This window comes from Cariama cristata, unplaced genomic scaffold, assembly GCF_000690535.1.
Source record: "Cariama cristata isolate BGI_N322 unplaced genomic scaffold, ASM69053v1 scaffold19777, whole genome shotgun sequence".
Taxonomy (NCBI): Eukaryota; Metazoa; Chordata; class Aves; order Cariamiformes; family Cariamidae; genus Cariama; species Cariama cristata.
The window spans coordinates 1258-13508 of record NW_009626366.1 but is presented as its reverse complement, the minus strand read 5'-3'; the positions used below and the strand labels follow the sequence as shown (position 1 = coordinate 13508).

Here is a 12251-nt window from a genome sequence, read left to right as displayed (position 1 = left end):
TAAGTTAAATCATTACCAAATGCATGTAAGTTTTGGACAAACAGAAGGTGGAGAAAGATAATGAGATCACACAAGATAGGACTACAATAAATAACTAGGCAATAAGGTACCAAGGTGGCCAGTGAGAAAAGCCATTAAAAAAAACAAAAAAACCCCACACCTACAAAAAACCCCACACCTACACGAAGAGAAAGAGCAACTTAGCAGAAGTACTAACGTAAAGATGAGCAAAAGGAAGCAAAGGAAAGCAAAAGATTATTCAGGGTTGCAGAACTAGAGAGAGAAATTATCTGCTCTGAAAAGGGCTTAAGAAGCTGGACATCTAGGAGCAAATCAGAGGTGGTACAAGACCAAACAGAACTGACATTTGAAGAAATACCCACTCAAAGAGCCGCTGGAATTACATGTGGATAAATTAAAGAGTATAGATTGCATGCTAAGATCTCTGGTGACAGAGGTAGCAGGAAGACAAGTAAGGACAGCAGAGCTGGACAGCACAGAGAAAAGTTAACACAAGTTCGTACACAGTGTATATAAGCTAATACCATTGCCAAAGCATATCAGAAAGTGTCTCCACAAGTCACGATGGACTGGCATTTAGCTCCCTAACTATGGTTCCATAGCTATGTTATCTCAGCACTGAAATAGCACACACCTACACTTCATCCATATTAGTGAACTGTGTACTAACAGAAAGGAGGAGTTTGGGCAGGCCCAAAGAATGGAGGCAAGTACAAGCAGTCCACTCCATGTCATACACTTACTGAGGACCTATTTTCAAGAGTTTTCATCCTGTAAGACACTGGAATACATAACCACTACATTGCATGCAACAATGCACTGCACTGTTTTAGTAACTTACGATATTCGTTTTTAACTGTGCAAGAAAAGATACCACATGGAAAATAATACCAAGCGTGTGTATGGGAAGGTTAATAAAAAACAGTTGTTAACTCAAAAGTGTAAAGGCATACACACACATATACATGCATGCACTGTATATAACGTAGAAGTCAATTCCTTTTTTTTTTTTTGATTTTCAGGAATTGAACAGAACATACTTGCCCACAGTTATGTGAAAATTCCCTGCCACTTTATTGACATAGAGATGACCATGAATTCTGCATGCATCTGGAGACTGTAATGAATTATCTTCCCTGTTTAAACAAAAACAACATAAAGAATATTTGAGAATATTCACCGTCTAACAGAAATAACAGCAGTAGAGTTAGATACTTCTTTTCCTAGCATAAAGGTATAGCATTATCATCTACCTCTCCTTATCACATGCTTCCAGACTTGTAGCAGGGATGGTGGAAGGGAGGGAAACAAATAAAGGTCAGTCTGATGAAACTAATGAGCTTTCATTTGTACTTATATTCAGAGATCTGGCCTACAAAGCTAACTTACGATATCTGAGCATGTGAACAGAAAATGTAAGACCGTAAGTATATCTTGCTGCCCTGGGGATTTTTTTCCCCACTTACTTCTACCAGAAACGGTTTGTTGGGAAAATTTTAATGCTGCAATGAACAAAACAGAATACATAGTCATGTTAACAACACTGCAACAAGAACAGCTTTCAACATTTTTTTTTCTGAAACCTTCCTTTTCCCACACTTGTTGGGATGTCCACAACTCACAACATATTTCCAAATCTGCTCCTTAGAGGGAGCTGAAAAAAAAAAATTTTTTAAATGCATCTCAAGCATAAATACCATCTCAAATACTGCACTAACAAGAAAGACACAGAAGGACTAAATGAATCTGAAGACAACAACTAAATGAGAGGAAAGATTTTTTTTGAGCCCTCTTCAGTCTGCCTTAGGAAGAAAGGATGTATTTGGTCCTGAGACAGGGAGATTTACTAAGAAAAATACAAGAGCATTTATTAACAAAACACATTTTTATTCAAAAGTTGATTCTTTTAAAACCATAAAGTATTAAGTCACAGCTAATAGCAGGACTTTTTTTTTTTTAAGAGTTGCTGGACAGTAAGATACTCTTTCACTAGAAAAAAAAAAAAAAAAAGACTTGCTTAGCGTTACTTCGGCATTACTAATTCACATTAAGAAGGAAGCATCAGATAAAATGGACTAAAAAGGTGTGTGTGTGTATTTATGTGTGCATCTGTATTATGTATAGATATATACATACAAATACATACACAAAACCTGGAAACCTTCTCCAGGTTAGAAACCCCAGAGATTTTCATAAAATAACAACTCTCCAAAGCAAGTATCAAGTATACTATTTTAAAATGCAATAAAAGGCAGTAAGGTCTTATTTTCTTGCAACTTTATCTTCTGGAGAGGGGAAGAAATCATAACCACAATAAAACGTGAAGTCTAATTAAATAAGGCAGAGGGAGAGGGGCATGATGACACAACATCCCCATTTTTCTTACCGTGGTGGCAGTGCTGTAGAAGCACTTTTAAAAGCACTTTTGAATATCACATCTTGCAGAGAGTGTTCTTCCTGCAGCCTACTCTGTATTAGCTGCAGCATCCTACAGATTACACAGACAAGCATGAAAGCATGCAACAGTAAAACAAAAAATAACTTCACAATTAATTATCAGCTTTAGTTGCAGGTTATAAATCAAGAAGTTAGCAAGGTTCATGTCAGTATTAAAGTGTTACATTAAATTTTGAGAATGGTATTTTATACAGAGCTTAAAGCTCTGGTGTTCACAGCAGTGTGTTACCAAAAACATCAAAACTAGCTAGACTCCCAAATAAGCTTCAGGTTCCATTACAAGAGTATCAGTACAGTCATCACAGATATCACCAAGCTATGCCAGTTTAAACAATAAAGTGTGTCAATTTAATTATATGAAAGACTCAAACTCATTTCTTTTTGCAAGAACATGCCAGTTCAGCTTTGACATTTAGATATCAAGCTATTTGTGTTACGTATCTGAATCCATAATTAAAACTTGTGCTACCAAGGATTCGTTTGGAAACATAAGTTGAGTGACTGCATACATCTTGGCTTGCAACTGCATGACCCAATTCCACAAATAAGTCCAAAGCCAATTTTTTCTGTAACAGCGATCTCAAACGATGAGAAAAGCAAAGCAAATTAATATGTTTTCACAGGTCTGCACTCTTAAATCACAAGCAGGAGCTGTTAGACCTAAGACATAGTTCTGTCACGTGACTGGTGTACCTCAAAGTCACCTCCAGTACAAGCAATACAAACCATAAGCAAGCATTTCAGTGCCTTACCTTTGCCATTCTTTTTGTTGTGGGCTGAGATCAAATACTACCTGAAACAAAAATAACACATCTAAAATCACGAAGGAAGCATTGAAGTCCCATCAATGAAACCCTGAAGAAGGTGTGGGAAGGGGTGGGAAGTTATAATCAACTTCACACTTGGTACTATGTAACTGGAGTTTATGAAAGGACTCTGCATTTTAAACAATACATTTATTGTTGAAGTCTGGAAATTTCTGTCCCTTCCTCTCCAGAATTATTCACTTATTCACATTTGTAACTTAAGCATCTTTTCCTAAAGAAGAGACTCGTCAGCAGTCTCTGCCCTTCTAGCCTTTGACTAACACGGGCTAGAAGCAGCAGTGAGTGGCAATTTAATTCTAACTGATATAACTGACATGCATGGTTTTGATGTAAACAGCAATGAAACAGGCAGAGGAGCAATCTTTGAAAGACAAGGGTCCAAGTGCAGACTGTTTATTTCTATGGTCATCCCACATCAAGCACTTCTTCAAGACAAGCTATCAGAACCGCTGTACTTCAATCGGTGCAAGAATGTCACCAGTAACCTCTGTGCACTGAATTCAAATCTATGTATTGTTAATTCTGATGTACTCCAGACAGTAAATTCAATTGCAATTAATGCTCAAATCTACCCAGAGCTACGGCCAAAACAGATGAAGTACAGGAAGTTTCCTCTTTCTACGATTATAATAACTGGGGGAACTGCTAGCATGCAGCAGCTACAGCAGGGCAGGGATGACTGTCCAGACAAAAAGAAATATTCCAACGAGAACAAGCAAACAAAATCAAGCTCCTTCCCCTTCCCAACCAAGTCCTTCCATTCAGCCATCTCCTCCTGCTCACACATATGAGCAGGAATTTGGACAAAACTGTTATAATTTGGAATATGGTTCAGTTACTAGAGAATGTAAGAATTACAGCAGGAAGTTACATTCTCTAATAAGTTTTCTGTAAATGATAAATTACTTTCATGCAGCATAATTACTTTGAAGTCTATCGCACTATGCAAACAAAATCAGTTTAAGAGCATAGGCTGACACAGTAGTTCCAGAGCCTTCAGTTCACAATACAGAAATTAATCTTTAACATCATTCCATATTATAAGGATTGATGTAACTGCTTTTTAGGAGAGCTCTGATAGTTTTTCCTTCCATATCAAATACTGTCAGAATTTATTCCTAGAATATGCGAACGTAAAAAACTTAGCTGTAGAAATCACTAGCTTTTTAAGAAGCACTGATCTGGGAGCGTGCTGTATTCAAATCTGCTGTTTGCAGAGAGTGAACAGGCAGAAATCCCAATGCTAGCTTTTTTCCCTAGCAGGTTCCTGAGGTAAGCACTGCAGACTTCACTCAAGGATCAGACAATACTTGGGAAAGTTCTGTGCAAGGCAATTTGGGGGGGAGGGGCGGGGGAAATACAAGCAAGTCAGCCCAGCAGTGCTCTGCATCAAGTAAAGAGCAATTTCCTTTTAAAATAAAAAGGTAAGAATCAACTTACTGGTTCATAGATTAGCCCATCTGCAGAGGCAACCATTGTTTCTGCTAAATCCAGAACATCAGCCCCGACATCTATTTTAAACAGAGAGAAAAATATTAAGAGTCATACAGATGATCATAAACAAACAAGCTCAAGTTGAAGTGAAGTTTCGCAATACAGTGGTAAACTTTCAGTATAAGTTACTGTTTCTTGTTAACAAAGTCCAAATGAAAAGAAAAACAAACCTGGAAAGATGCAGACTACTGGAAGGCAGGAGGAAACCACAGAATCCTACTTTTCGACCTATCATATCAGAGCATCATCAACTGATGCACAGTGACTGGAAACAAACTTTTCAGATTTGCAATATTTTCTCACTGATGTAACACCTTCAGAGATGTTGTATGAACTACATACACAAGCTTTCTAGGACCTGCTATGCCTAAATATTTTTTCCTGTTTCATAAGCACTGAATCCAAACCAAGACTAGCCAAAACAGAGGAAAAAAATTTGTCTATTTCTCAATTTTTTTAAAAAAATCAAATAAAAAAAATCAGAATTTTCAGAATTTTTTATGCTAACTGGAAAATAATTGAAAAATACTAAAATAAATTTTAAAAGTAAGAAAGGATGACCTATATATTAATACTTGTGAGACAAACACAAGTTGTATGGTACTGATGGATTATACAATTAATGCAAGGTTTAACCTAGCCAAAAAAGAGTGAATCTTGAAGATTTGCTTGCATTCCTGGTAGGATTAGTATTGTCTCTCTTTCTCAGTCCAGGACAACCAAAACCACTCCATACAAATAATGGTTCATTACCTAAATGATGTCAAAAGAATAGTAAGCATTGCCTTTAAATGAGAAGGCATCCATATGTCCAGGAGGATGTTTAACAATTCAGTACTGTTAAACAAGACAGCATGTCATTATTTGCCAAGTTCATAAATAAATAAAAGTTGTGATAAATTTCAGCTGCTGAGCTGTGTCTCACAAGGAGCTTTAGAATATTGCAGCTAGAGAGAGACTGGAACAACAGATCCTTTTTTTTGCTGACAGACAAAGCAAAAGTTCTGCAAGATGTGAACGAGATGGCATAAATACTTGTCTTCACATCTCCTACTAATTCTTTCAGTGATGCATATGCCATCAAGATCAGAAGAAATCTCACTGTTAGAATATTTTGAACAATATCCAACTATATTGCAAACAAATGCATACTCTGAAGAGCCTTTAAAGTGTTTCAAAACTTTCTCTGATGGAATACTTACATTGACACCTCATGGCAACGGTAATATCAATATTGATTCTTAATTTACTGGAAAGAAAAAAAAGGCAAAAAGCTAATAAGTAACATTGAGTACCAGTATCAGGAGATATATTACTACATTTCTCAGATTACTTGCAGAAACACAGCCAAATATAAAAATTTACACCAATAAATATAAACTTAAGCTGTTTAAAATTTGTGTGAACCAAGACGGACTTTTAGTTATTAAAGCACTAACGACCACTCATAACTTAAGAGATAAAAGCATCAGATTTCCCTGTTGAATTTTACTATGAAACTCCTAACAGATTTTCTGGAAATATTACTGACCCAAGAGTTTGTCACACTCTTATTAAGAATATATCGTTTCCAATATTTTACACTTCTTTTTTTCCCACACAACTACAACAGTGCAATAAATTCCACAGAATGCAGTGGATCAGGACAACATATGAGTTACAAATCTAAAACTGAGTAAATATTTGAGCACCTTCCTCCTGTTTTGTCCTTAAGACAGGCCATTGTATTTCCAACTCTGATCAGAATTCCTCAGGACAGTGACTTTCAGGATTGGGCTGAGAATTTGCTACAGCCAGTTCCCAGAAAATGCTGCCATGTCATAAAGATGGTTAGTTTTGCTAGCACCACTCCTGGAAAAAACTCTTTTCTCAAAAGTGCTCCCATATTATAATAGCAAAGTGCCTTGCATGTTAAGATGTTTACCCTGAATGTTTCCATAACAAGGGGAGTTAAAACATAGTTCTTCCCATTAGGGAGAAAAACCCCAAACCAACACCCCAAAAAGGTTCATCACACCAAAAGTCTGGTTGTGTGGCATTCCCCAATATTTTGGGCATTTCCTATTGGTTTTCATGTTAGTTTCACAAAAGTCATTTAAACCATAATGAGTAAATCCCCTCACTATAGTCATATAGTCCTATCACCTCTAGGGAGCTTCTTCTGGGAACTTTGCTGACCACAAACAAATCAACATAAGCAAGGGATTCAACACTGGCTCAACTTGGGACCAGACATGGTCAGTAGACAGCAAAAAAGCACTTAAAGCGATCCCAGTCTCCACTGGTTTAAATTGTCAAGAACCACAAGTTGAGTGATTAGTCCACAACCAAACTGGAAAATCTGCAGCAGGACGTCTCCCAAGTCCCATAACAGTCTCTTAACTGCTAGACTATCCTTCCCATGTGATAGTTTCACTAGGAAAACCACCTACTTTAGCAAAGACCTAAATGTGAAACTCCCATCTGTCTGAAGGATTTACTCTAACTTGAGTTTTTGATGCATTTCCCTTAAATTTCTTGTATTTTTTATTTTTTCTATTACAGAAACCTTTGGTATTTCTGACGTACAAGACATCCAATTAATATATCTATCTTTAGCTTGTTACCACAGCAACTAGTCAAACAGTTTTTAAAGTTATTTCAGTTCCAGACGTGTGATATTTAAAGGCGTTCAGTGCACAAAATCATCATTAACTTCACATGGACTCATGGGTGCCTGACCACCTCAGGAAGAAAGGCAAACAGAGTCCAGACAAGCACATGAAAACCAACAGCAAATACATCTTCAGCCAATCTTGGGGGCTGTAACTGGAGACAGGACCAGTAGCAACCTCTAGACAACAGAAAGTTCTGAGTGCTTAAGGTTCACCTCCAGGAGCACAAAGTATAATGGCAATATATTAATTGTATAAACTAGAGTAAGCGTCGTGCAAGTGTGGTGAGTTTACCTAGCTGATGTGGAGTAACATATTACAATGTCCTCTGAACTGTTAGCAAATAATTCCTCAGGGGACTCCTCCACCAACAAACCTACATTATTTTGCCTTCTTCGTTACAGAAATCTCAATTTCTTTTCCTCATTGATTCCAGAAAAGAAAAAACCCAAATCAATCAACAGAAGAAAAATCAAGTCCCTTTAGAATTTAATTTTTAATTTCAATCATAAATTGCTTGCAAATTACATGAACATGTTAAATCTATTCTTTCCTGAAATGCAGACAACTTAAATTTTAAAAGGGATTATCATGAATAAAAATTACCTAGTAAAATCCTTGTCTACTTCATATTCATATTTCATCCATGTGTCTCGGTAGACCATGAACTCCATTACAGTCAGGAAAGCTATTGTTGTAAATGCTATCAGAGAAACTTGAGTGGTCAAAAAAAAAATAAATTAGAAGTTTAGATTGTAAGAAATATTATTCAGAAACATAAGCAGAATAAAATTCTAACATTCCAGAATCTGAGCATTACCAGTACAATACTGGTATCTTTGATTTATAAATCCATAAGCTGCTCTTAGAAAAACGTTTTCATATCTACTGTATTTGCTTTTACATAGGAGGGGAAAAGAACAAGTCCTATCTTTGCATCAAGAAAGAACTTTTTACATTAACTACAGTCAAATACTAGAGTGATAGGCAAGTTGTGAAATCCATATGTGGAAGATTTAAGAACAGACTACATCCTCCTACGCATATAAAAGAAAATGCCCACAAATCACTGACAGGGATGGTCTGGGCAAACTAAATCCTGAATTCAAGCATGAAAGGAGAAGGTGCACCCTGAAGTCCCTTCAAGTCTCCACTTGCCTACAACCCAAGTTTTTATACGAAATATTTTTATATCCATTTTTAGAGCCAAGAAGCTAGGAGACAAGAGAAATAATATGCGCTATATGCACTGTGCATAGCTGTACAGTCAGGACTCCCACCCCAGCATTTCAAATAATTCTCCCTCTGGCAATAACCAACATGTAGCTATCCATTCTACCAACAGCTAAAGAAGCAAAGAATTGATTTGAAATCATTTTTAGGAAGAAAACTAATTGGTATACATGCCTCACTTATCTCCAAGCAGCCTATTCATCACACTTGCAAAGTTGTACAATGCAAGGGGAAGATCATCCTTCTGCACATAATCAGAAACACAGTAACAGATGCCCAGAAACACCTGCTACACCCCTTTTATTAAATCATGGGTTTTGTTAAGTTGAAAAAAACTTCAGTTATGGAGAGCAGCAATGATTTGTACAGATTATTGACAGTATATGTTTTCCATTCGCATTCTCTGGAGTATTTCTATGGAGTCCGTGAAGGGCAACTTGAGAAGAAACAAGCCCATTGTTGATAGGCTTCCACTCATTACACAGTGGTCTACAGCCCAGAGGTGGCAGCAGGAGAATAAAGGCACTGTCCTATGGGATCAGAAAATAAATCATTGACTGTTGCATTGATCAGCAACACTTCAAGTTCTAGCTTCCAGCTGAAGCTAGGTAACAATCATATATATAAAAACCTTCATGCCAATGCATACTGCGAAAGTAGATGCACTAATCAGTTAATTATTCTGGCTATCAATTTCCTTTTGAAGCCCACTAGGCCAGACTCACCCCAGCTATGCAACAGGAAAGCTGGGGCCATACTGTCTATCCAAAGCAACAAGGAAACAGTTAGAGCCATAGCTGCGTTCTGGGTAATTCTGGGCAAAGGTATTTGTGGATCTGAACAGGAAAAAAAAAAAAAGAAGTCTCGTAGAATTTCCAAAGACAGATCCTCTTTTCTGAAGGCTCTCCCAGCCCCAGAGCTGCAGTCTCAGTCTGAGAGATGGTACTTCTTTTGCAATGGGTTTGAAGGCACTGAAAGTCTGAGAATAGAGTCTTAGTATGTTTTGCATCCCTATCACATCAGAAAGTAAGCCTGGCACTTTAATCCTGAATGAAACGGGAATACTATACTCAGATTTTATAACGGCATAGAGTAAGACAATCCTATGTTGTCATTTATCCCAGGTTACTGGGATAAACCAACGAATGCTAAAATAACTTCTGGTGTTGAGAAATCCTTAAGGCACCCTTCACCAAAGTGAAGTTCTCATGAAGGATTGTGCTATACTAGAAAAAAATGAATTTTTAAGCATTTATTGTTTTTCTGTGAATTACAACACAAAACCAACTCGCTTTCTCAGGAACTGGGACTAACATTAACAAAGAGTTATTTAATCGGCTCTTAGAGATTATTTTATATACCATTATCCTTTAATCATTAACAGTGCACTTCAGGAAACATAGCAAAATAATACAGATCCCTGTGATATCTACCTCTACACTACAATTGGCGTAATGACTTCAAAGGCTTATCTGTAGATTGCAATTGCTTCTTGTACTTTTTGTTCAACTGAGTTTCAGACATAATCGCACATGAGAGATTTCTGTCCTCTATTTCAAATTAAGTGCTAGCAGTTTCCTATCTAAGTGCAAACAATTCCAATAGTCCAGTAGATGAAGTCATCATCTCCAGATCAGGCTACCTCTAGCCCAACCCAACTTAAAGGTACAATTTCCTATTCAGATACATATAGAAATGGTACCTTTACAGCTACAGCTTTCTGAGAGAAGCTCAAGTGACTAATAAGGACAGTACAAGCACATGCCCTGGAGTAAAGTGTTTAGTTCTTCAAAGGGTCTTCCCCACTCTTAAAATCAACTACACTTTCAAGACAAAAAGCTTTAGGAAGCTGTTCTTCATCCTGATGCTTAACTTAGGCAGCTCTTAGACATCTCTGGAGAATGTTTTCCCTCTTTTATGAAAGCACAGAGTTGAATCCCTGCATTTCAGCTCATGTTGACAGAGTCTCACCCAGAAACCTCACACAGAGAAAAGGGCCTAAATGAGAAAGTTTTATTACGGCCTTGGCATGGTGTACTTCCAGTTGTAATTGGTTAGAAGTCTTGACAGTGACCCTTTACACTGGTTTGAGTCTCATCAGTGTCACACAAAACTCTCCCTTCAGATGAGTGATGAATGCATCTATTCGAATAAGATACTATGTCTTTACCTGAAGGAGATGAGCTCTGTCAGTCCACAAAAGAAACCAAGAAACCAATTTTGGCTAGTTTCAAGTGAACACAGATGCCTGTCTTCCTCCTATTGAGGTTTCTGTTCCCAGAGCATGCTAGACTGAGCTAACAGTCAACATGAATCATGTCAGCATCTCAATAAGGCCTACCTGTGCCTCCACTTGCTGAAGTCTCCACATAGCTTTCAGGAACCTTTGGAAAGGCATCCAATTCTTTCATCAAATTCAAGGTCTTCTTCCGATTCAGTCGCCTCATCTTCAGCACACTCCTCCACCTCCTCCTTCATATATTCCCTCTGATTTGAGAATAAATTGTTGTGATTAAAAGACACAAGCAATGTTGCTCAAGCTGACTGGCTATAATTATAAAGCAATAATAAGGCAATTAGAACTCAAGAAATAAGTTTTCAAGAAGCACATGCTAGACAACTGGATGGTCACTCTTGCTTCAAGAAAACTGTTCAAATTTGCCTGGGCACTGCTGCTTATATTCCAGCCACATCCAGCACATTCACCATTTAATTACTATGATCAATTTCTTTCTCAAGTAAATTCTTACTGGTATTGGATACATTGAATTTTAGATTAAAAAAACCAAACTCAGTCTGAAGTAAGCTTGCTAAACAGACCTGACAAAGTATAGAAGTCACTGACTTAGCAGGGACCATCTAATAGGCTGCATAAACTCGGGAGGATGTCAAACCGCTCTGGGCTCCTATATTCAGCCAATGTGAGCACACATTGCATGCTAAAGGGGGAAAAAAAAAAGTGTGCTTTGCATTTTTACAGCTGTAGAATTTTCTAGTCATGATAAAATCTGCATTTTTTTTCTCTATAAAAATGCACACACCCCCCCCAAGCAAACTAAGCACCAAATCCTAGCTCCATCCTTCAGAATCCTTTTTGTCCATGACATGATCTCTGCTCCACTTGAAGTTGTTGATACGTTAAGCAGCAGGATGCAGAGAGAAGCAGTCGGCCCAGGAAATACTGTCTTAAACTGTTTCCAAATCATGCAAATATGCTCATAGCCCAGTCCCGCCAATATGCTGCATGTTTTAACAAGCTGGCACTGCTGTTTTCCTTCTGAGGAAGTCTTGCACTTTGCCCAGAATTTCTGAAGCTACGAAAACCATCGTTCATTTACTGTATTCTAAGAATGAATTATATTATCATCCTCTATTTAAAGACAAGGCAGGTATGCTAACGTACACTGCCAACATGTGAGATGGTCCTCATCATCGTCTTGTAGAAAAATCCGTGAACTCATCTCCCCTGTTTCAAGAGCACATCAAGTCTCCAGCGTATTCTATTGAAATTGCTCAAGAGCTATTCCTTACTCTGCCCCTCCCTGGCACAGGGCAGGCTTTGTGC

The 12251-nt window shown here is 37.6% G+C and overlaps 1 protein-coding gene across 1 annotated transcript in view; it reads right to left on the bottom strand.

The window, feature by feature from the left end:
• ERGIC2 (ERGIC and golgi 2) overlaps positions 1–11175 on the bottom strand; it is a 20409-nt gene extending 9234 nt beyond the window's left edge. The window contains exons 1-7 of the mRNA XM_009704015.1: positions 11028–11175; positions 8060–8168; positions 6002–6048; positions 4746–4816; positions 3231–3271; positions 2408–2509; positions 1062–1157 (exon numbers count right to left, since the gene is read on the bottom strand). Of these exons, the coding sequence (XP_009702317.1) occupies positions 1062–1157; positions 2408–2509; positions 3231–3271; positions 4746–4816; positions 6002–6048; positions 8060–8168; positions 11028–11133 (572 nt within the window). The 5' untranslated portion in view covers positions 11134–11175. The remainder of the gene's footprint in view (positions 1–1061; positions 1158–2407; positions 2510–3230; positions 3272–4745; positions 4817–6001; positions 6049–8059; positions 8169–11027) is intronic.
• Between the last annotated feature and the right edge of the window lie 1076 nt (positions 11176–12251).